The 26,035-nt window shown below is 38.0% G+C and overlaps 1 protein-coding gene across 1 annotated transcript in view; it reads right to left on the reverse strand.

Moving 5' to 3' along the window:
- SUN3 (Sad1 and UNC84 domain containing 3) overlaps window positions 1-24,105 on the reverse strand; it is a 29,594-nt gene extending 5,489 nt beyond the window's left edge. The window contains exons 1-7 of the mRNA XM_045564061.1: window positions 23,745-24,105; window positions 20,417-20,478; window positions 14,420-14,523; window positions 10,414-10,454; window positions 8,951-9,110; window positions 7,741-7,825; window positions 2,003-2,118 (exon numbers count right to left, since the gene is read on the reverse strand). Coding sequence (XP_045420017.1) covers window positions 2,003-2,118; window positions 7,741-7,825; window positions 8,951-9,110; window positions 10,414-10,454; window positions 14,420-14,523; window positions 20,417-20,478; window positions 23,745-23,866 — 690 coding nt within the window. The 5' untranslated portion in view covers window positions 23,867-24,105. The remainder of the gene's footprint in view (window positions 1-2,002; window positions 2,119-7,740; window positions 7,826-8,950; window positions 9,111-10,413; window positions 10,455-14,419; window positions 14,524-20,416; window positions 20,479-23,744) is intronic.
- Window positions 24,106-26,035: the final 1,930 nt, after the last annotated feature.

Raw genomic sequence — 26,035 nt, forward strand, 5'->3', positions numbered from 1 at the left:
GTGTGGGATACTGTTCTATTCATCATGTTGGATGATACCTTATTGTTTTGTTTTCCCTCTTATGCTATTGTTTTATTACAGCTGTGAGCTTTAACTTTCAGGTATGTTTACACTGGTGAGTATCTATTGTGCTATTCCATGTATAGTGCAGCTTTGTGTATTTCATGTAGGGCAGGTCTAGTGGTAACAAATTCCCTTAGTGTTTGCTTGTCTGGAAAAGTCTTTATTTCTCCATTATTTATGAAACTCACTTTTGCAGGATACAAAATTCTCAGCTGGCAGTTGTTCTGTTTAAGAAGCCTGAAAATGGGGCCCCAATCCATTCTGGCTTGCAAGATCTCTGTTGAGAAGTCTGCTGTTAGTCTGATGGGTTTTCCTTTATAGGTTAGTTGTTGCTTTCATCTTTCTGGTTATAGAATTTTCTCTTTCATTTTGACTTTGACCATGTGGATGACTATGTGTTTTAGAGATGAACCTCTTTGTTTACCTTCCTGCTGTTTGATGATCATCTTGTATCTGGATATCTGAATCTCTGGGAATACCACGGAAGTTTTCCTCAATAATTCTCTCAAATAGGTCTTCCATGGTTTTTGCTTTTTCTTCTTCTCCCTAAGGGATGCCTATAATTCTTATATTGGCCCACTTTGCATAGTCCCATAATTCTCTAAGTGATTGTTCATTCTTCTTTATTCTTTTTTTTTTTTTTTTTCATCTTTGACTGACTGGGTTAGTTCCAAAGCCTTGTCTTCAAGCTCTGAAATTCTTTCTTCTGCTTGGACTAGCAGATTCTGCTACATACTGAAATTCCTTAAATGACTTTCATTTCTTTAAGTTTATTATATCTTTTCTTATGTTGTCTATCTCTTTAGTGAGTTTTTCATTTTTTTAAACTCATGTTCTCAACCATTGTTTTTGGCTTCTTTGTGTTGGTTTTCAACTTTTCTTCAATCTCATTCATCTTCTTTGCCATTCATATTCTGAATTCCATCTCTAATATTTGGACAATTTCCTTTAGGTTGGAGTCCATCACTGGAGATCAATTGTGATCCTTTGGGGGTGTCAAAATAGCTTGTCTTTTCATGTTGCCAGAGTTTGTATCTGGTTCTTTCTTATCTGAAATCTCTTCTTTCAGATCAAGACAGATATGCTTGCAGAGCACCTGTTCTCTTCTGCTGGGAACTCTCCTACTTCATGCAAAGAAGGCGAGGTCCCTGGATGGTATATTCACACTTGTATCCTACTCTGGATGACTGACCCAGAGTCTGTCAGCCCTTGTGGCTTGAGAATACCCCCATCTATGCCTATGGGCAGGGGCTATTGTTAGCCTGCTGGGCTTGAGAGCTTCCTTGATCCTCTGGCTGCAGCATTTGTCAGCTGGGCCAGAGACTGAGTGCAATTCCCTCCATGCTCTTGGGCAGTGTGACTGTCAACCCACTCAGCTTGAGAGCCCTGGAACTATTTCTAAATTTGACATGAACTTTAGATATGTGGATCATAATTAAGAGGTACTCTACTGTCCGTTGATGTCTACTGCCTTTAGAATTGAAGTGAAATTTGCAGTGGGAATTTTATTTGGAAATTTCTCCCATTACAATTTTAATAAGAACATGTGGTCTGAATAGCACTTAACATAGTACTGGTACTTAGGGAATGAGCTTTTTCAACAAAAGTTTATTGAAAGACTGAAGTTTTCAGTGGGAAAAGGAGTCCACAGAATCAACTTACAGGAAAGATATGGAATATTTGTTCTATTTGAGAAGCAAATAATCTAGTTTATTGACCTTAAAATAATAAATAAATAAATATGGTGTACTGACTATGAATAGAGACATAATTCATGCAGTGTACTGACTATAAACATTGTAATGAGATGATTTCATGTTCTGTAACAAGTTTAGAGACTCCTATAGTGCCTCCATTTTAAAGTTAATATTTTCATCATAAGTAATGAGAAAGAACAAAATCCTAAAATAGAAATGGGTTATTCTTAATTTAGCTTTACCTGAAGAATAATATCTGGAGGCATTTCATAATTTAGGAAACCTATCCCATGCCAGTACAATTTTGCCTTATGATTTTTGTAACTTTCTGAAGTCCCAGCTTCAATGATGGAGGCTCCTAAAATTATAAAATAATTTTTTAAATAAAAATTACATATACAATTCAAAACATATTACTTGGATTTTAATAATGTCTTTGGAAAACTATTACTTAGCAAATTATAAATGAGGTAAAATTCATACTCAGGAATTGGTAGGAAAAGTATGACAATTTTGATTACCACTGAAATGTTGTCACTTTGAGAAAACCATGTTTACTCTGTGTAGTTTCACAACATTTCTGAAACTGATATTATGACAAAAAATTTAATTTGGGGACAATTAAATTAGAGATGGAACTATTGCATGGATTTTGTTTATTGCCTAAAAAGATACATGGACCTTCATATTTTAAGAGCTCATCTGATAAATGAGATTTTCTATCAGGAATATTCATTCAAAAACAAAAAAACCCCAGACAACCAACAATGTCATAAATGTCTGTCAAGTTATATTTGGAATAGTAATTATGCAGATTCATTGAATTTTCATTTTAATCAAAGAAATATAAAGTATATCCATCAAATACTATCTCTTCAGGTTACTTTATTTTAGAAGCAAAATGTATTTTATACATAAGAAATAAAGAAAATACAAATAACTTCCTTAAATTTCATTTGGATAACACAATATAACACTAAAAATACATATACCTGACCAAACGTCTGATTACCAGTATTTTTTCTAAGAGGCACAATTTGAAATAGTACATGTGTACCTAGAGTTACCAGATTTAGCAAGCAAAAATACAAGGCTGCCATTTAAATTTGAATTTCAATAAACAAACAAGAATTTTTTAGTAGTAGTCATGTCCCATACAGTATTTGGGACATATTTATAATAAAAAAATTATTTGCTCCGTGTCTGAAATTCAAAATTTAACAGGCATCCTTTATTTTATCTGCAACCCTATGTGTACCCTGTGTTTGAAGACTGATACTGACTACCCAATCAATATTCCTACTCAACTGACTGATTGAACTGGAACTACACTTTCATGGGCTGATGTGAGCACTGAAACCCCTCCCTGCACACACATAACCCTTTCAAGAAAAAATTTAAATTGTGGTATTGTGGGTTTTTTTCATTCATTTTTTATTCTTTAATCAGCTTTATTAAGATATAATTCACATAATACAGTTCACCCATTTTGAACTCAGTGTTTTGCAGCACATTCTCAGAGTTGTCCAGTCACCACATTCAATTTAAAACATTTAATTGGGGCCGAGCGCGGTGGCTCACGCCTGTATTCCTAGCACTCTGGGAGGCTGAGGCAGGTGGATTGTTTGAGCTCAGGAGTTCGAGACCAGCCTGAGCAAGAGCGAGACCCCGTCTCTACTAAAAATAGAAAGAAATTATCTGACCAACTAAAATATATATATATAAAAAAAATTAGCCGGGCATGGTGGCACATGCCTGTAGTCCCAGCTACTCAGGAGGCTGGGGCAGGAGGATCGCTTAAGCCCAGGACTCTGAGGTTGCTGTGAGCTAGGCTGATGCCACGGCACTCACTCTAGCCCGGGCAACAGAGCGAGACTCTGTCTCAAAAAAAAAAAAAGCATTTAATCGGCCCAAAAAGAAATCCATAGCAATTAGCAGTCACTCCTCATTTCCCCCCAACCTCTTGCCCCATTCCTAGACAATCACTAATCTATCAAATCTATAGTCTCTATAGATTTACCTATTATGGACATTCCTTTTGCTGCCCCTTTTTAGTCAATCACAGTATGTAGTCTTTTGAGTATGGCTGCTTTCACTTAGCCCAATGCATGTGGGATTCATGGGTGTTGAAATGAGTGTTAGTAGTTCATTCCTTTGTATTGCCTGCTGAGAAGTATTCCATTGTATGGATACATCAGTCATTTGTCAATGGACATCTGGATCATTCTCAATTTTGATGATTATGAATGCACTTGTGATAGACATTCTCATATGAGTTTTAATTTATTTTAGGTAAGTACGTAGAGGTGGGCTTGCTGGGTCATAAGGTGTTATATTTAACTTCACAGGAAACTGTCAAACTATTTTCCAAAATAGCTGTACCATGTTACATTCTCACCAGCAGTGTATGAAAGTGCCAGTTGTTTTGCATTTGCCAGCACTTGGTATGATCAGTTTTGGTTTGTTTGCTATTCTAATAGGTGTGTAGTGGTATATCATTGTGGTTTTAATTTACATTTCACTAAGAAATAATAATGTAGATCTTATATGCATATGGGTTTTTTTGACATTCATATATTTTCTTTAATGAAGTGTCTTCCAAATCTTTTGTCTATTTTTTATTTGGTTTTCTGTCTGCTTAGTATTGAGGCTTGAGAGTTTTTATAAATTCTGGATACAAGAATGTGTATATATGGTTTGCAAATATTCTGTCCCAGCCTGTGACTTGTCCATTCTCTAAACTGTCTTTTGCAGAGCAGAAGTTAATTTTGGTGAAGCCCAAATTATCCATTCTTTCATGTTACAGATCACAGTTTTTGGTGGCATATTTAAGAAATCTTTTCTAACTCAAGGTTGAACAGATTTTCTCTTACTTTTCTTCTAAAAGTTTTATAGCTCTAAACTTAATATTTAGGCCTGTAACACATTTGGGGTTAATTTTTATAAAATGTGAGTTTTAGGCCAAGGTTTATTTTTGCATATGAATGTCCACCTGTTACAGCACCATTGACTTGCCTTTCCTCCTTTGTCAAAAATCAATTCACCACATATATGTGGACTATTTTTGGACTTTCTATATTGCTCCATTGGAGTTCACTAATACCATTCTCTCTTGATTACTGTAACTTTATAGTAAACTTTAAACCACAAGGTGTGAGTTCTCTAACTTTGTTCTTTTCTTTTTTCCAAAACTGATTTGGCTATTCTAATTCCTTTGTCATTACATATACATTTTAGAAATAGCTTGCTGATTTCTACAAACAATCCTACTGGGATTTTGATTGCGATTGTGTTGAATTCATAGACAAGTTGGGGAGTATTGCCATCTTAACAGTATTGAATCTTATAATCCATGAACATGGTATATTTGTCCATATATTTAGGTCTTCTTTCTTTCTTTCATTATTGTTTTTTAGTTTTTAGCACATAGATCCCACACATATTTTGCTAGACTTATACTTGACTGTTTCATGTTTTTCACTGCTATTGTGAATAGCACTGTCTTTTTTTTAATTTTCTCTTCCTAATTTTTATTACTAGTATATAGAAATTGTATGAATACACTTGAACTTGTAAATATTACTTATGTTAGTAGATTTTTGGGTGATTTTTCTGTGTAAGCAATCATATTGTCTGTGAATTTTTGAGATGTTTTTATTTCTTCTTTTCCAATTTGTGTGCCTCTTTCCTCTCTCTCTCTATACCCCTTTCTTTATATCTCTTCTTTTGTTTCTTATCTTACCTTATTGGTTAGGAATTCTATTACAATGTTGAAAAGGAATGGTGAGAGTAGATATCCTTACTTTGTTTCTTATCCTAGGAAGAAAACAATTTGTCTTTCACAAATAAGTCTGATGTTAGCTGGAGGAATTTTGCAGGTATCCTTTATCAGATTGAGGAAATAATTCTCTTTTTAGTTTCCTGCGTTTTTATAATAAATGCTGAATTTTGTTAATGCTTATAATAATTACTGAATTTTGCTAAATAATTTTAGTGAGTCTGATTTGATGATCCAATGATCAGACTTTTTAGTATGTTGACATCATAAATTTCATTGACTTATTTTCCAATGATAAACCAGCATTGCATTTCTAGGATAAACACCACTTAGTTATGTTATATTATCATTCTTACATATTATTGGGTGGTATTTGCTAATATTTTATTGAGGGATAATACATAATGATAAAAAGGACAATTTCCCAAAATATGATTGCATCTAAAAGAGCTTCAAAATAGATGAAGCAAAGCCCACTGTCCATGAGGTGTATTGGTCTACATAGTTCTGGTTTTTTAGAATGTCTTTGTCTAGTTTTGGTATCAGATAATGATGGCCTCATAAAATAAGCTGAAAAGTTCTCCCTCATCTCCTACTTTGTATTAATATTTGTGCAGTAGTATTTTTTCTGTCTTAAATTTTTGGTGGACATCACCAATAAAGTCATCTAAGCTTGGAGCTTTCTTTTGTAGAAGGGTTTTAACCATACATTTAATTTATTTAATAAATATAAGGTATCTACTTTTTTCTTGAGTGACCTTTGGTAGTTTGCATATTTCAGGAAATTTGTACAGTTCTGCACCCTTGAATGAGCAGCTAAGAGGTGAGCCCAGAAGCTGGCTGCAGACAGACATGAGAGCAGGGTCTTCTCTCCAGTTTCGTCTTCCCAGCCCTTCTCCCCACACTCTCTGGCCCACAGGACTACTTTATTCTGGGTCTTGGGCTAGAGAGGTGGGGTTTCTCTCACAATTTTAGCTCCACTGCTTTGCAGCTCTGTAATTACAGCCTGCCTCAGCCTAAGCTGTGAGAAAAAAGAAAAAAACAAAACTAGCCCCAACACAGCTCACTTCTCCAGCTTTGGTTCCCTTGTACCATCTGGCTACTTTTGTCTACTTTTCATCACACTAAGGTGGTTGCTCTTGAATTTTGTCCAGATTTTTCCATTGTAGTTAGTTGGAGAGAGAGATTAAAATGGGCTTTCTCCATCTTGGCCAAGCCAGAGCTGGCATTGTGTTTTCACGGTGAAGGGTATTGAGAAGCCACAACCTTTTCTGCTTTTCCTTATTCCACATGGGATACTCGTGGACTTACATAGTCATCACGTGTTTCAGAACGGAAGTTGTCGATACATTCAACAGAAAGGAAGGAGCAAAGCATTAAAAAAGTCTATCAGAATGCCAAAACTGGGAGGAAAAAAAAAACTCTATTTCCTCCTCCAACTTACCCTAATGCTCATGTTCCCCAGGCTTCAGGGAACCAGGTTCAGGAAAGTTCTGTCCCAGTAGCTCATTCTCTTAAAAACACTCATTCACATGACTTTGTCATCCATATGCTCTCCAGTGCATGCAAGACAGAAATGTATTTCCTCAGCATAAGTTTGACTGTCAATTGATTAAAATTGGTGTTACTGTATGTTTTATATTTTCTTCCTCCTTCTCTCCCTCCCACCCCTCCCTTCTTTTCTCCCATATTGCTCACTGAGCACGTCTTGTTCATAGAGCAGTATAGACAGGGCATGATAGGGAAGACCAAGGTTAATGATTTGCCACCTAAGCCCTTAAGAATTAATTTTAATTCCAAGAAATTAAGAACATTACATACAGCCTTTAAACCCTGTCATTTAATCACTAGCAATGGATTTAGTCATTACAAATCATTCAAGCATATAATAATATAAAATATTATAACATTTTCTGCATTCCTCAACTTCACTGTGGCATCCCAGCTTTGCTGGTGGTTCTCCTAGATACACACTAATGAAGTCACACAGGTTGTGTCCCTCTAAGATTTGCATTCAGAGAGCAATCAATGTCAACCATTTCTAGTCTCTTATTATCTGAATTTATTAATTTTTAATCCCCTCTCAAGTTACCAGATAGATAAATATGTTTTCCTTATAGAGAAATTTAGAGAATAGAGACACACTTGACACATTCTTTTTTTTTTTTTTAATGCTTGTCTTTTCACTTTTTCTGTACTCACCAGCTGACTTCAGAGCATAATCAGCCATCTGGACTTGGTCCTCTCTCAACTTCTTAAGCACATAATTGACCAAGTTTGTCATTTCCTGTACAAATTAAAAACAGTTTTCTGTTAACAGTCTTTGCCAAATACTTGGGTTTTCATCATTCACTTTATTGATTTGGACCTCAGTTCCTTAATCTGCAAAATAATGATAACAGTGAACACCTAGCAGCTGTGTTCTGAACCAGGCGCATCGTATGGATTTGCAGTGTCATCTGCACAGCTCTGTGGGGGCAGTCCTCAGGCATATGAGGTAACCAAAGCAAAGATGTGCTCAGGGACTCCCCCAAGGTCACACAGTACGGTGACCGTGGGGACCTTGGGAAGCCCTAACGACTGTACACAGTGCTTTCCTGGTAAAGTGGAAGATGAGGTCTCACCATGTGAACAGTTGTGCTCCCTTCTTCAATAGTATCCTATGCTTAGCAATAAAGACTAGAGCTATTTGGGAATTAAGGCAGTTTACACAAAGTGCCTGATCGCTTATATTAGAAATTTTTCACCCACTTGAATCAATATTGGGTTCTGAAGGATACTCTCATTCAAAAAAAAAAAAAAAAAGCCAGTATTCTGAGCAGAGATAACAGTTGAAGTTCTCCCTGACCACTGCAACACCCATGACATTTACAAGGATAAAATGGGGCAGAAGGCAGCAGGTGGTCCGTGTCAGGTTTCTGTGCATTTGAAAAAGTAGACATTAAGGAAGGCATAGAAGGTAGTACTAGTAGCAGCAGAAGAGAAAGAAGCAAAACCGAGCCAGTTGGTTTTCATCATAATTTTGCCAAAATCTGGTGCTGACCTTTCCAAATACAGGAGCTATGAGGGTGATGAATGAAAATCTGCTATTTAAGTATTTGTGTATGAACCTTCAGCGAATGCTATTTCTAAATGATCTGTCATTTTTTGTCTTTTTGCTGGAAAATAAAACAGAATCAGTTATTTATTTTTGGGGTGAGGTAAGGCAATATGCAATAGAATGCCTTCTCTGTGACGCAGCATTTTTGAAAAGCTAATGCCAGGAAAGATTCTTAAAGAAGAGGGAGGACACAAGCCAAGTATCCGTTAGCACTCAGTCCTCCACCCAGAGGAGTGGCGGATGTGGCACGAGAGCAAACACTAACTCAGGCTTGCCCCACCAGGCCACCCAGCAGCTTGCCTCGTCGAGGGCCTCCACGGTGTCCTGAGGCCCGGCGGGGTCTCCCTGGGCGCTCCAGCTCTGATTGTACACACCATCCTTCACATCTCTGAGCAGTGCCTTCAGAACATCTATTTGCTCAATTAAAAATAGAATTTCTCGGAAATTGTTTTCCAAAGTCTGGCTTTCTTTCCTGTAAATGGAGAACAACAGCATGAGAGGAGGAAGGTGTAAAGTTCGTGTCATCGCTGCTGCTGGGCTTTGGTGCCAGCCATGTGAACAGGTGTCTTACGGTGCTGAGGAAATAAATTCTCGAGTGACAGGAGAGCAGAGAATGCCCATTTGTCTAAAGCATTACTCTTCACAACATAAGAAAAGCAGAGACATGACACTCTGTGGAGGGTGTCCTAGTGCTTGGCTGGACTCTGCACCCAGCAGGCAGGGCTCAGTCAACCTTGCTTGTCCCTGGCAGGGTGACTTCACACGGGGGAATCCTGAATCCCAAGTTGCATCCTTCGAATCAGGAACACCTTGCATTTCAAGCGTGGTACAGAGCAGTGGTTTTCAAACTGCGGCCTGGAGTTCTGTCAAAGTGACTTTGCCAAGTGGGGTGGGGGCAGGGATCCAGCCAGGGGGACCTTTTACCTTTTATTGGTAGCCTGAGGGGGCAAGATTTTACATTACGAAAATTAGTTCTGCTACTTTTACTGTTTAAAAATTACTGGTAGAGACAATAAGAAAATGTCAAGTATCTAAGTATTTCTTTATGGAAAAATATAAGCACTACTTATCTAGCATTTTTTCCCAAATTGTAAAACAATACATGTTAAAATTGGAAAAATACAAACATTTTGAAGAAATAAACACTGTTGAATTTTGGTGTGTTTCTAACAGTTTTTATTCCATGCAAAACATTAGTAACAAAATAGAGGTCATATTTATATAAAAGGGCAAGTAACATCCTATAATAATAAAAATGTCATTGTTTTTGGTTTAAAAATACATGCTTATTATAAAGAAAAAAGAGGTAAAGAAAAGCATATTCCAAGAAATAACAATATTTTACTCCCAGAAATAATCACTATTACCATTTCTGATATCATTCCTAGCATTTCTCTACTCATATATGCATATAGAAAGGAGGAAGAAAAAGAAAAAAAGAGAAAGAATTAAAAGGTCAAAGGTAAATTAATCTATACATGCCATATTTAATATTAAAGATAGTATGTTTATTTTTATTTGAATTTATCAGAGGAAGGAAACAACCCAAGAAAAATAGCTTTCCCTCACTTATGCATATACGTTATTTAAAAACAGACATGTTGTCTTTTCATAACAGACAAGAGGAAGAGGCCATAAAAAATGCTCCTAACTGGCATGAAGAGGAAAGGTATATTATGATGATGGAGAAATTATTTTAGTTGTATAGTTTTACAAAAACATTTCAGTATTTGGAACCACACTAGAAAGTGTGCGTATCAGAGCACCTCACTCACTTTAACAGTTCCACTTTTTCCTTAGGCATACGAAGTCTGGCCTGAAAAAAAAAAAAAAGGTAAATCATTCTGAATTCTGTGTATTCAAATAGAGCTATTTCTTTCTTTGCTCAGAAAGGGGGAAGAAATCACGCTTCAACTCTTGATACACACTAAGTGCCAGCTGGAACACAGGAGCATCCTCTAAGTTACCTGCATCTTTCTCAGTCTCACTCGTACGTAGTTATCACATTTGGAGGAGACCAGGTAACACACAAATCTATTTAATAATGAGTGACATTCAACAGGGGCTCTAAGATGGGCACATCATTTGCTGTTTCTCAGGATTGTGAAAATATGAAACAGAGTCTGGGGGGAGGAGAGAAGGAGGTGGAGAGGAGGATGGGGGGGTGGAAGGGGGAGGAGTGAGGGGGGAGTCAGGGTGGGCACCTTGGCTGACTTGAAAAAGTCCAGGGAACAGATGGTGACATCAAAGGGCCATTCTGAGTTCTTTGGTCTTGTCCCTAAACAAAGGGGGCTTCTCAATTGTAAATAAGAAAGGGATGTGATCATTATTACTTTGGGGTTAGACTACCAATAACAATCAGAATATCGCAGACATTTATCTAACACTGATGAGGTGTCTGGTACAGAGGTCCTCACAGGTGAAGGGGTGGTGCTCAACCACGACGTGAACACAAGGGGATGATAACGTTGCCCTTTGGACATGATGTGTGGCAGTAGGGCTGCTGTGGAGACTGTCGGTTAAAACGTAAACCCTGGAGAGACAGTGGGTGCCGGAATGCAGGCAGCACTGTGGGTCCGCACCGTCCGGCTACTGCACACCCTGTTCCTCTGCCTGGAATGGGGAAGGGCCTCGCCACCTCTTCCTCCCACCGAGAAGACCTCGGGCCTTTGCCAGCCCGTGCCTCTGTGCCCCTAAGCTCTTCCCACTGGCAGATCCATCTTTTTGCAAAGCAGTATTGAGTCATCAAGATTCAATATAAAAAACTGAATATTTTCTGTTTATGTTTCTTCTAGGAGTTTATCCTAAGTAAATAATCAAGGATAGGTGAAATGATTTAGCCACAAGATATTTATGTTTACAATATTAAAAAATTAGAAACAATCCAATTGTTCAGAAATAAGTATTTATTGAATATATTATTCATTGGATATTAGCCATATAAAATGCTGTTGTAAAATAATATCTAAAAACAGGGAACATGTTTAAAATATGTTGTTATTAAGTGAATAAGAACAAGCCAAATAGCATGTATTGCATGTAGCTTGAGATTTATAAAGAGTTCACATAGAAATAATTCACTATCAGTCTCAAGTGGTTTCTCACAGAGCTTTTGTCTGTGTGAAAACCAGTGCAACTCTGGTCAAAGATAAATGACTGTAGTTGAACCTCAAGCTCATGAAAAATACTGTCCTTAGAAATACAACCTTAGAAATTATTAAAGGAACTCTTTTTTTTTTTTTTTTTTTCCTTTGAGATAGAGTCTCACTCTGTTGCCCAGGCTAGAGTGCCATGGCGTCAGCTTAGCTCACAGCAACCTCAGATTCTTGGGCTCAAGCAATCCTCTTGCCTCAGCCTCCTGAGTAGCTGGGACTACAGGCATGTGCCACCATGCCCAGCTAACATTTTCTATATATATATTTTTAGTTTTCCATATAATTTCTTTCTATTTTTAGTAGAGACGGGGTCTCGCTCTTGCTCAGGCTGATCTCAAACTCCTGAGCTCAAACAATCTGCCCACTTCGGCCTCCCAGAGTGCTAGGATTACAGGCGTGAGCCACCTCACCCGGCCAAAGGAACTCTTGGGTATGCTGGTCAGCCTAAAATTGGGAGGTGGAAGGAAAGGATGCTTTTTGAAAATGTGATCGACAATACTGCCAAATCATTCATTCATTCATGCATGCAGATATTTATTAAGCCTCCATGCACCTGGGTACTGTTCTAGGTTCTAGACAAACTTCCTGCTCACTACATTTTAGCAAAAAATGGAGAAGGTAGGAAGAGAGATGGTAAAGAAATCAGTGGGTGTCGAAGATAAAGTAGAGGTAACGTTACAATTCACCCCTACCTGGGTGCTGTCACAGAAGCCTGTCTCAGGGGGTGACATTTAAGCTGGCTGGAATTTCATAAAGGAATTGCCCCTGCAGTGATCGCAGCAGAATATTGTGGGCAGAGGGGGCACCCAATGTTCAGGCCCTAACAGAACCTGCCAGAGAAACTTATAAACGTATTAGTCGGGGTTCTCCAGAGAGACAGAACCAAGCTGCTGTATAATACATATATAGACAGATTTATTTTAAGGAATTGGTTTATATGATTGTAGGGGCTGGCAAGTATGAAATCTGCAGAGAAGGCTGGCAGGCTGGCAAAAAAGGGAAGAGCTGATGTTGCAGCTTGAGTCTGAAGGCCCTCTGGAGGCAGAATTTCTTCTTCCATGGGGGATCTCAGTCTTTACTCTTAAGACTTTATCTGATTGAATGAGGCCTACCCACACTGTACTGTAGAGGGCAATCGCCTTTACTTAAAGTCTATTGGTTTATGCCTTTGGACTCTAGGACAAGGTATTAAAAAATGTCTATTGATTTACACATTAATCATTTCTACAATGTATCTTCACAGCAACATCTAGCCTGGTGTTTGACCAAACATCTGGGCACCATGGCAATGTTGGAGCAACATTGTCCACCTTCCATGCTCATCTCTGTTTTTCTGGTGATGATCTAACTATCCAGGCCCAGCTCCCGTAGGCCTGGTCCTCGTCTTTGATGTGAGGACCCCGTGGTGTGGGAGCTGTCTCAGGCTAACTCTGTCTGTGGGTTTCCACAAGATTCTCAGGTCTGAGGGCTCACAGGCTCTCAATACATGCAGCGTGAGCAGCATCTTTGAGGCTGAGAGCAATTCCAGGTGTCAATCTATGAACCTCAAGGGGAAGTTTCCTCACTGAACTACTGCAAGGGCAATACAAGTACAGTTTTCTCCTTTTTAGGGACTCCATGTGGCAAGACACATTGGAAGGAGGCAGTTTCTGGAGGAACTGGGAAGTAGATGATTTCAGAGCTGCTGAGGGAACAGAGCATGCAGTAGGAATCTTATCAGATAGATGCAAGGCCATTGGCTGGGGTCACTGGAGTCACTATAGGTTAAAAAGGTCAACACATAGGTAGAGACAGGTCTGTCCATCTTCCCACAGAGCAGTGGTAACCTGGCCATAGCTCCTGCCATCTTCCTCCCTCTGTCTTCTGAGGTCCAAACATAGAATCAACAAGGCTCAGTATGGAATGCTACAGAGCCAGACAGGGTGGTGGACCAGACAATGTTCAGTGACTGACCTCAGTCTAAGCCCACTTAGATCTAGTTAGCCTCAGGACAAGGGACAGTGCCACACTGTCCAGTGTCAGCCAGAGGTTAATGACAAAGATGTATTTGCCATTTTTCCTTGTGCTTGAGTTTCTCCTGGGGAGCCTGCAGGGATCAGAGGCTGTGGAGAATTTGGGGGGATTGTTAGCCATAAAACCACTGTCTTAGTCCATTCTCTGCTGCTATAACAGAATACACAGACTGAGCAACTTAGAAAGAGCAGAAGTTTATTTGACTCACAATTCTGAAGGCTGGGAAGTCTACGAACATGGTGCCAGCATATGGCAAGGGTCATACCATGGTGGAAGGGCAAATAAGCATGAGAGACAGAGAAAGAAATGGGGCCAAACATTTATCAGGTGCCCAGTATTGAGATAACTAACCCACCACCATGATAACTGCATTAATCCACTCCCCTTTAAAGGTCCCACTTCTCAACATTGTTACAATGGCAATTAAATTTCAATATGAGTTTTGGTAGGGACATTCAAACCATAGCAACCACTTAATAGAATTCCATTTCCTACAATATTTTCATTAGGTATTCTCATACAAAACAAAGATAACATATTGCAAGTTGAACTAGCTTTGTAGCATATTAAATTTTAAATAAGTGACATACAAAATGACTTAACAAAACATCACCTGATAATTATAAATCCTTGAGCCATATTCTGCAAGTATAGCATACACTTGTCTGGATTTTTGAGGAAACTCTATTTCTTTAAGCCACTGATGACTTCGAAGTCCTGTTAAAGATAAGATCAACTCTGATTAAAAAGTTTATCTGGAAAAATTTATAAAATATTTTACATGTATTAAGAATTTTTCTAAGCATAGAGGATATATGAGCTCTTAAAAAGACTATCAGATCCTTGGCTGACATCATAGAAAATGGTGGAATAGGGCATTCAAAGTATCAGTCCTACATAGAAACCACCATAAGTTGGCAAAGACTGACAGAATCAACTTATTTGGAACTCTAGAAACTAATCCAAAACCTACAGCAATCAGAGAACTGAAGAAAGGGTGGCTAGTTTTTGGTAAGAGAGCATTGTGGCATTTTTATTTACCTTCCTACTGCCTTCCATTTCCCAGCATGGTGGGGGCAACTTTAGGGACAGCAGTTCACATTCCTGTCAGCTAGTACAGACCTTGTTCTTAAAATACTGTGGTCATAAGTTTTGACCCATCCCATGGTTCCCTGAGTGGCTGGCACAGAAGCTGAGTTTTGTTTTATTTCACCCTTTGGACTGGCATGGCTTTCTGGCTATATCTGTTGAAAGAGTTAAAAAACATAGATTGCCCACACCCACCTGGGGAAAGGAACAGTGGATGAAGGAAGTGGCAAACAAATACAAAAGCCCAGGAAGGAGGCACTCTCTTATAGGAAAAAGAGTTCAGAAAGACTGTTGCATCTATCAGAGAAGAGAGAGTGCAATGTGCATGTTCAGGACTGGATGCATGGTCAGAAAATGTGCTTCAAGAGGACACTGAGCTTTCACCTCTGATGAGTCTGTGAGTTTTATGTAGACAGGAGGAAAAGACTAAGGCAGAGGGGGTAGGTGGCCTGGCTTAGCCTTGAAGGAATGTCTCAGCTTAGCGTCAAGCTGCAAAGATTGAGAGAGTAATCTCTCTCTCTCTCTCCTCCCCCTCCCTCATCTTTTTCTTTCTCCAGGAATTCAAGGAAATATCTCTCCAATGATTGGATCACCACTAAGATAAATGGAATGGTGAACACATGCGACAAGAAATACAGTCTGCAAAAATAGTTTGAAAAAGTTACTAAACAAATAACAAAGTAGCAAGTCCTGGGGAAGGGAAAATCTGATTTCCAGGTTTACCACATTATAATATGCAAATGCCCAATTTACAGCACAAATTATAAGACATACAACGAAATAGCAAAGTATGACCCATTCAAAAGGAAAAAGAAAAAAAGAAAAGAAATGAAAACAGCCCTGAGGAAGTTCAGACATTGGCCTTATTAAACAAGATCTTTAGATTAACTGTTCTACACATGATCAAAAACTAAAGGAAACCATGGACAAAGAGCTAAAGGAACCCAGGAAAATGATGTATGAATAAAATGAGAACATTAATTAAGACAGATTATGAAACAAACTAAATACAAATTCTAAAGCTGAAAAAAAATAACTAAAATAAAAAATTCACTGGAGGGGCTCAACAGCAGATTTGAGCAGGCAGAAGAAAAAATTGGTGAACTCAAAGACAGGACTATAGCAATTGAGACTGAGGAACAGAAAAAAAGGAAAAAAAGAAAGAAAGAAAAGTGAACATAGTCTAAGAGACATGTGGGTCACCATCAAGTGGATCTACATATACATGTGGCAGTCCCAGAAAGAAGAGATAGAGAGAAAAGGGCAGAAAGAATATTTGAAGAAATAATGTCTAAAAATTTCCCAAATTCGATAAAAAGCATGAATCTACACATCCAAGAAGCTCAACAAACTTCAAGTAGGACAAACTGAAAAAGATCCACACTGAAATCCATTATAATCAAACTGTCAAAAGACAAAGACACAGAAAGAATCTTGAAAGCAACAAGAGAGAAATGCCTTGTCATGTACAAGGAATCCTCCATATGATTATCACTTGATTTCTCATCAGAAAGGATGGAGGCCATAAGACAGTGGGATGACATATTTAAAGTGCTGGGGGAAAAATTCTATATCCAGCAAAACTATTCTTCTAAATAAAGGAAAAATTAAGACATGCCAAGATAAACAAAAGCTGAGGGCTTCTATAGACCAGCCCTATAGGAAAAGCTAAAGAGAGTTCTTCAGGCTGAAGTGAAAGGACATTAGAGAGTAACTCAATGCCATATGAAGAATCAAGATGCCCCAAAAGGTATCTATATAGGTAAATATATAATAAAAGCCAGTAGTATCATGGTTTTGGTTTGTAACTCTTTTTTTTTATTTCCTACATAATTTAAAAGACAAACATATAAACTATAATTATAAATCTTTGTTAATGAGTACACAATGTGTAAAGATGTAATTTTTGACAACATAATGAGGGACAGAGCTGTATAGGAGCAGACTGTTTGTATGCTATGGAAGCTAATTTGGTATCAATTCAAACTATATAAATTTAGGGTGTTAGTTGTAATCCCCATGCTACCTGCTAAGAAAATATCTTAAAAATATATACAAAATGAAATAAAAGAGAACTGAAAAACAGTACACTACAACAAATCAAGCAAACATAAAAGAAGGCAGTAATGGAGGAAATGAGAAACAAAAAAAAGTATAAGACACAGATTAAAAAAACAGAAAAATAGCAGAAGTAAACCCTTCCTTAACAGTAATTGATTTAAATGTGAATGGATTAAACTCTTCAATCAAAAGGCAGATACTATGATAATGATTTAAAAACATGATCCAACTATATGCTGCTTACAGATTCACTTTAGAGCCAAAAGTGAGAACATCGCTGAAAGGAATTAAGAAGACCTAATTAAATGGAAAGACAACCCATGCTCATGGATTGGAAGACTTACTATTGTTGAGATGGCAATACTACCCAAATCTATAGATTCAAATAAATACCTATTTAAAAAATCCCTATCTCAACAGTGTGATACTGGCATAATGACAGACATATAGACCAATGGGATAGAAGATTCAGAAATAAATTCATACATCTATGGTCACTTAAGTTTTAGCAAGAGTGCCAAGAGACTATTCAAAGATTCCTATGTGGAAAGAATAATCTTTTCAACAAATGGTGCTGGGACAACTAGATAGCCACACACGAAAAAAAAAGGAAGAAAGAAAGAAGAAAGAAAGGAAAGAAAGGAAGAAAAGGAAGGAAGGAAAGAAGAAAGGAAGGAAGGAAGGAAGGATGGAAGGAAGGAAGGAAGGAAGGAAGGAAGGAAGGAAGGAAGGAAGGAAGATAGAAATTGAACCCTTACCTTTCATCATACACAAAAATGAACTCAAAATGGTTCAACAACCTAAATATAAGAGCTAAAACCACAAAACTCTTAGAATAAAACAGTATAAACCTTCATGACCTAGGATTTGGCCATGGATTCTTTGATATGACCCCATCAAAATTAAATTATACTTTTATATATTAAAGGACATTATAAAGAAGGTACAAAGATGACCTATAGACTAAAAGAAAATATTTTCAAGTCTTATATCTGAGAAGGGTCTAGTATCTAGAGTTCATAAGGAACTCTTACAACTCAACAACAAAAAGACAAATAGCCTAGTGAAGAAATGAGCAAAAGACTTGAATAGATATTTCTCTAAGGAACATATACAAATGGTCAATAAACACATAAAAAGATGCTTGATATCATTAGTCATTAGAGAAATCAAAACTACAATGAAGCACAACTTTTGGGCCGGGCGCGGTGGCTCACGCCTGTAATCCTAGCTCTGGGAGGCCGAGGCGGGTGGATTGCTCGAGGTCAGGAGTTCGAGGCCAGCCTGAGCAAGAGTGAGACCCCGTCTCTACTAAAAATAGAAAGAAATTATCTGGCCAACTAAAAATATATATACAAAAAAATTAGCCGGACATGGTGGCTCATGCCTGTAGTCCCAGCTACTCGGGAGGCTGAGGCAGTAGGATCGCTTAAGCCCAGGAGTCTGAGGTTGCTGTGAGCTAGGCTGATGCCACGGCACTCACTCTAGCCCGGGCAACAAAGTGAGACTCTGTCTCAAAAAAATAAAAAAAATAAAAAAAATAAAAAAAAAATAAAAAAAAAAAGAAGCACAACTTTAAAACCACCAGGATGGCTGTAATGGAGGAAAAAAAAAGAAAAACAACAAATGTTAGCAGACGTGTGGAGAAATTGGACTCCTCATATGCTGCTCACGGGAATGTAAAATGGTGCAGCCACTGTGGAAAACAGTCTTGTGGCTTCTCCCTAGAGATTCCACTACTAGGTATATACTCACAAGAATTGAAAACAGATGTTCAAACAAACATATGTACACACCTTCATAGTATCATTATTCACAATAGCCAAAAGGTGGAAATACTTCAAATGTCCATTAATGGATAAATAGATAAACAAAATGTGGCATATACATATGATGCAATATTATTTAGCTACAAAAACGAATGAAGAACTGGTACATGCTACAACATGAATGAACCTTGAAAACATTATGCTAAGTAAAAGAAGCCAGAAGAGAAAGGTCACATGTTGCATGATTCCATTTATATGACATATTCAGTACAAGTAAACCCACAGAGATAGAACGCAGATTGTTTGTTGCCACGGTCTTGGGAGAGGGGAAATGGAGAGCAACTCTTTGATGGGTATGGGGTTTTCTTTGGAGGTGATAAAAATATTTACGAACTATATAGAGGCAGTGATTGCACAACATTGTGAGTGCACTAAATGCCACTGAAAGGTTCACCTGAAATGGTTAGTTTTACATTCTGTGAATTTCACTTCAGTAGAGAAAAAAAATCAGAGTCATTTAATACCACTGAAATAATTCACACATCAGTGGTGTCTAAAATGGATCGGGCATATTTGTTGCAAGCTTAAACTTTGGAAATGCAAAGAAGCAGTGGCACCCGCTGTAAAGATACATATGTGTGTGTGTGTGTCTTAAAAGATGTCAAAGGAGTATGGGGTGTAATTTACAGAATGAGACAGATCCTTAACACAAATATTAACAGTTCCACTGCCCATGCTGTGCACTCCTGACACAGGCACTGGAGTGGAGACTAAGAACAGGTTTGAATCATTGCACACAGGCCTGGGGTAGGTGCCAGGAGGAAGTTTCATCCACAGGCAGGTAACAAGACAGGCCAGCAGCAGCAAGGTGGGCAAGGCCAGCAAAGGGTAACAATTCCAAGGTCAACAGAGATGAAGAGAAGACAGCTGGGAAACAGAGCAAGCCAAACAATATGCAGTTCTCATTAAAAACCGGAGTCTTTACAGTCTAGTCTGGAGGTCCACTGAGCTGGAATGGGCACTCTCTGCCCATCAAGCTGCAGCTAATGGATGGAACAGGCCTGAGCTTGGGCTGGTGCAGGGTCAGGGTAAATCAGCAGTTCAGGAACACATGCACAGTCATAAAGAAGTAGAGCCCAGAAAACAGCCATGTTATAGAACATGATTTCATGGCAATAACTGGGTTATTGCCCTGATTTTAATGGGAACGCTATGCATCACGTTGTCAATATAATAAAGAGCAATTTTCCAGTGTACCAGGGCTTGTGAGCTGTGATACTTCCCAGTCAGAAATTACCACTGCACGTTTAGCAGTAATTTACTTGAGAACAGTGTGATGAGCAAGAGTCTTCGGTTTTTAAAATCTCCCAAGCTAAGTCACCCAAATTAAGAAAAGGCATAGTGTATAATGTGTTTGCAATAAATATATTAAGGATTCTTAACTTTATAGCAACTTCTCTTTTAAACTAAAATTCTAAGAGAAAAAAGCACTTTCTAAATTTTCTATAAAGAAACATATTATTTTTATAATCAGAAATAAAAGACCAAAAATTCTTTAGGAATTTGCAGGTTACTTCTAGCACTTTCTGTGGCATTTATTTACAAATATGAGTCATTCCACTGAGATCTCTCTCACCATGCAAACATATCTTGTGGAATGCCTTTAAGGATCATTATTTAGTAAGACTTACCTACGACAAGGAAAGTCAATGCAAGTATCACACTTAGGATAACCTTCTGTGATCGAGATCTCCTGAAAAGAATAAAAACAATGATTAAAAAAAGAATTTAATAATGTCATATATACCTATTACCCTTTAATTTGGGATTTATACTGGCCCCTACATTCAAGTCAACAAACTTGCTTGTGTTCATTCTTGCATATTCTAGGTTGAATCTGTGAAGTAATTTAATTCCTAATCCATTGTTTTTGAAATTGAGAGAAGATAGTTTTTACCACGATGTGTACACACATACATTCATATCCCTCACTCACACACATATAACTGTATATTATATACCTATTTATATTCTTTAAATGCTTACAAGAAGAAAACAAAGGCAATTATCCTGGAGGTCTCAAATGTAGAATGAGCTAAAAAGAGAGAAAGAGAGAGAGAGAGAAAAAAGAGAGAGAGAGAAAGAAAGAGAAAAAGAAAGAAGAGTCAGCCTCTGATTTTGTAGAAATTATATATTAGCTAAAAACTTTGACAATTAACAATTGTCTGATAAAAATCTTTAAAGTTGTCATAACCGTGTTTCTCACTTCGTGTTGAAGTCTAGCACGCATAGAGAAAGGGCACAAATCATTACTGTACAGCCCAATGACCCTTCACAGAATGAGCATATCCATGCAGCCACACCCAGACTAAAAACAGACTATCCGCAATGCTGTGGAAAAAACTGTATCCCCCCCAATTTCATATGCTGAAGCCCTGCCCTCAATGGGACTGTATTTGGGCATAGGGTCTTTAGGAGCTAATAAGGTTAAATGAGGGCATAAAAGTAGGGCCCTAAACTAATAGGATTTTTGTCCTTACAAAAAGAGGAAGAGAGAGCAGAGTGCTTTTCTCTGTCTGTGTCTGGACTTAGGAGAAAGGTCACACGAGGACACAGTGAGAAGGTGGCCGTCTGCAAGCCAGGAAGAGAGCCCTCGCCAAAGACTGAATCAGCTGGAACCTTGATCTTGGAACTCCTGGCCTCCCAAACTGTGAGACCAAGTTTCTATTATTTAAGCCTGTGGTATTTATTTTACTGCAGTTCTAGCAAATGAATACACTCAGTCCATCAGAAGCGCCTCTTTTGCCCCCATTAGATCTTACATCCACCACTAAAGGTGCTCTCCTGAGTTCTATTCCCATCAACTTGGCTTGCCTGGTTTTGTGTAAATGGAACGATACATATACGTGCTCCATCAGTCTGCCCCTGTTCTCAGCACTGCGTTTGTGAGAATTATCTGTGCTACTGCGTGTGGTTGTGGCTCATTTAGTCTCAGGACTGTATAGTATTCCATTGTGTGAATATATCACATGGGTATCTCTCCTAACATCGGTGGGTGGGTCTTTGGGGCCATGATAAACAATGCGGTGAGAAAGAAATATTCTTATAAGCAATGCTGCTAGGAACATTCTTCTACATGGTTTCTGATGCACAAATGTATGTATTTTATTTAGCTATAGTTCCAAGAAAAGTGCTGGGTCACAGGGGGTGTGCATATTCATTTGCAGTACCTTCTGTTAAATCATTTTATAATACAAAGTGGTTGTAGTTATAACCTTTTCACTCCCAACATTTTAGAAAGCCTTAAAGGGGAAAAAAGGCTAAAATAGTCTAATCAAGCTAAGGCAGAAGGCTGTAAGCTTCTGGACTTCTGGACAAAGTATTGCAAGTTGACAAACTAAAAGTTTCCACTCAAGACATAAGAAAAACTGCATTAAGATGGATCACTCATCAGTTGCAGATAGCAACTTGATGCAGCACTGGGTTACAGTTTAGAGAAAGGGAGCAGAGCTGGCCTCAGAATTTCAAGTGACTTTAGCAGTTCGGCCTTTGATTTTTCACCTGTTGTTCCTGACCTAGTTTCCAGCAACTGAAAGGCACAATTTCCTGCTCTGGGTCTATAAAGAATTGCTAAGAAGGTAACCTTAAGCCTGAAAGTAATTTAATTTATATTTAGACATGTGTATTTACTTAAATTTTGCTCCTTCTTTAAAACTATGTTCAACTGTCAATAAATAGATTACTTGTATTAATTTTTTCAAGTTAGTTGACCACGTGATGTACAAATTCACACTCTCAGTGATCTGCTCTTGAATTGCAATGTCAATTGGGCCTTGTAAAACTGCAGCCGGAACACTGCAGAGAGACTGAGGGTGAGCCACCCAATTTCCCCAAAACAGAATCTTTGAGTAGCTTATTTCACCTGCATAAGGCAATCATGCTTATGAGGGCCATGAGACCATGCAAAACGCAACTAAAAAGTTGCTTCTTTCCTTAACTCTCTTCCCTTCAGGGAAGTGCGCTCAGAAAGTGTATTCCCCCCCACCTAAAATATTATTGGTCATGTGGGGAGTGGTAGGGGGTCCACTGTTGAAAGACAGCGATTCAAATGTCAATTACAGCCCAGAAGAGCCCTCCTGGTGGGCTGAATTAAATGAAAATCACCACATCACATATTTGCCAAAGATTAATTCACTTTTTACTACAAAGCCTGGCTGCCAGGCTTTGCTTTTTATACCTTCACCCAGCTGGTGGGATTCTGCCATTTGGGGGTGGAGTACAATTTGTTATCTATTGTGATTTTCAAATTCTGCTCTTCTTGTACTAACTTTGTAGCATTCCTTTTTTTTTCATTGACAGTTTTGTTTCTGTGCAAGTACTTCATTGTTACCGATAGGCTGGTTATTTCATTACTTTCAGTTTTCCTTTTCCCAGCAGGCAGCAAATAGGGGAGGTAAATAGGTCTTGGGTCTTTGGCCAACCCAAGGGGCAGGCTCTCCCCACCATCTCCTTACAGGTAATTTCCACATTTGTTCTCACTAGAGGAAACACGGTTATTAGCTCAAAATTTTATCCACTAACAGACTCCAGTCAATTCTCACCCAGGGATGTAATAAATGCCACTCTGTGTCCAGAGTCCTAACCCAGCGCTAACCTCTGCATACCACCAAGACTGGACAAGCTAGCCCATGTACAAAAAAGTGAATTAGCTATAAGGTTTCAAGTTTCTGATGCTGAGGTTTATTCGTTTTTAAAAAATGGCTCCTATTTCTTAGTCCTTGTCCCTAGTCCACTGACGTTAATCTAAATGCCGTTAACGTGGACGGGAAACGGTGTGCCATAGAAAGTGCTGTGATCAAGAGAAAACTTCAGAGGAAACCATTTGGAAGGGATTTTCTCTAAAAAGGAGGAAAGCATTTGGTATTTGTTGGGTTATTTTCCAGGCAAACAAGGCACAAGTAACAGATAAAACACATATAACCTAGGATCGTAGGCACATTATTCTGCGAGGTTACTCACCTGTTTGTGTCAGGGTTTTCGTGCTCTGATAGCAGAACATTACAGCTAGCGCTGCTGCTCGCTGCTTCAGAGCAACCTCGGAAAAACCTGGCAACCCTTCTTGCCTTTGTTCTTCCACTCATGTTCCGCCACCAAGTCACAAACAGCTGACAGAATGAAGAATACCATTCGCTTTCTCCTTCCTACTTTATGAAAAACATGAAACTATACATCGTGGTTTTAAATTGGTTTCCTTTTATGTCTTCTGACTTCACAGATGTTTCTCCTTCCAGGGGAAAACTGTGAGTGAGCAAATTTTGAAAGGCTTCTGAGTCTTCTGTTGCATCACGCTCCATGACACCTCATAATACACGGCAGCCATGCCCCAGCCATGCCCCAGCCACGCCCCAGCCAGGTGGTGGACACGCATCCGCCTCTCTGCTTCAAATGCCTTATTGGACCATATTTCAAACCCACTAAATAATACAACCCCATGTACGTCCTACTTTACTATAGCAAATCTGGATATCTTGCTGTGTTTGCTTCAGTACTGTAAAAAAATATATATATACCAGAAATACAATGGCAGACCCCAAAATATTTCCCAGTCCCACTTTTCTCCTTTATTTTCCACAGATAACTAGAAACTGAAAATTCTTCAGAGCGAGCTCTGAAAAAAGTGGCAGCCCTTCTTGGCTTCATTCCTATGTACTTTTTTATTTTTTACTATGTAAATATGTGTCCATAAATAATATATTGTTTTCATGGTTAAAACATAAAATCAATGATATGCCACTCTCAGTTTTCTTACATTATTTACCTTGAGAGATTAACTCCAGTTCACTCATTTTAACTGCTCTATGGTATTTTGTTATATATACTCCACAATTCATTTGTCCTTTCTTCTGTAGATGTATACTTAGGTTGTTTTCAGTTTTTCAGCAACAAATATTGATTGATTTATTCTTGTACACATGTTGCAAGGTTTTTCTAGGCATACACTGAGAAATGGTATTGCTAGATGGAATGATGAGCTAATTTATTTGGTTATAAAATTCTAAAGTGACAGTTATTCTAATCTCAGCAATTTGGAAATACTATTCTATGATCTTGTGGAGTTGGCTGTTGTTGAGAATTCTGTAACTCTAATATTTTTTTTTTTTGCAATTTCTCTAGTAGTTTTTAAGATTGTTCATCCACAATGTTTTCCAGTTTTATTTTGATGTACATAGTTTTGGTATTAGTGTTTATTTTTCCTCATTTATACTCAGAGGGCCTTTTCTATTTGAGTACTCGTGTGTGTTTTCAATTCTGAGCTATTTTTTCAGGCATCAGGTCTTCAAAGATTGCTTCTCTGCCATTGCTTCTATTTTCTAACAAGGATCCACTTACTGACAGTTGTCTATTCCTGTTAATTTATCCCCTATATAGTTCAACCACTCCTTCGTATTTGTTTTTGCTCTTTTCTCTTTTACTTGTGCTGCTTTTAGGGTCTATTTGTAAGTGCTTTTTCTAATTTACTAATTTCCTCTTTGCTGCTGAAAGTCTAGATCTATCCCAAGAAATCCCGAGATTTCTGCTTTTTAACCTAGTGGTCCAAAATTCAATAGATCCAAAATGGTTCAGAGAAAATACTGCCTTTTGACTCCACTTCTGCCTTCTAGCTATTGATTCCCCTCCCTCCTAGCATCCATGCTATCATTTCCTATTATTAATGTTTCCTTTCAAAGATGTGATATGCATATGCAATATATGACATTGTATTATATGTAATATATATATATTCATCTCTTCACATTGTTTAAATGGTAACTTCTGCATCTTGTTTTTTTCATTAAAAATGTATCTTGGAAGTTTCTCTGGTTTAGTTAGAGGTGATCTTCCTTATACATCCATGCTTAAATAGTGTTTCATTGGATGAATGTGCCATAACCTGTTTATCCTGCCTCACAGTGATAGGAATTTTGATATTAAAAACAATGTACAATAAATAACCTTGTACTTAAGTTGCTCTGCATATGTATGAGTATATTTGTAAGACTATATACCCACAGGAGGAACTGCTGGCTCAAAGTCTACATGTATTTGCCTAGAAATAAACCCATTCATATAAAGTCAATTAATCTTTGACAGGTTTGCCAGGAATACACAAAAGGGAAAGGATACTGTAGTCTCTTCAATAGATGGTTCTGAGGAAACTAGATATCCACATGCAAATTTGATTCATCTTACACTATACACAAAAACTAATTTGAGATGGATAAAAGGTTTAAATATAAGACCTAAAACCATAAAATTTCTAGAAGAAAACA

Source organism: Lemur catta, chromosome 11, assembly GCF_020740605.2.
Source record: "Lemur catta isolate mLemCat1 chromosome 11, mLemCat1.pri, whole genome shotgun sequence".
Classification (NCBI taxonomy): domain Eukaryota; kingdom Metazoa; phylum Chordata; class Mammalia; order Primates; family Lemuridae; genus Lemur; species Lemur catta.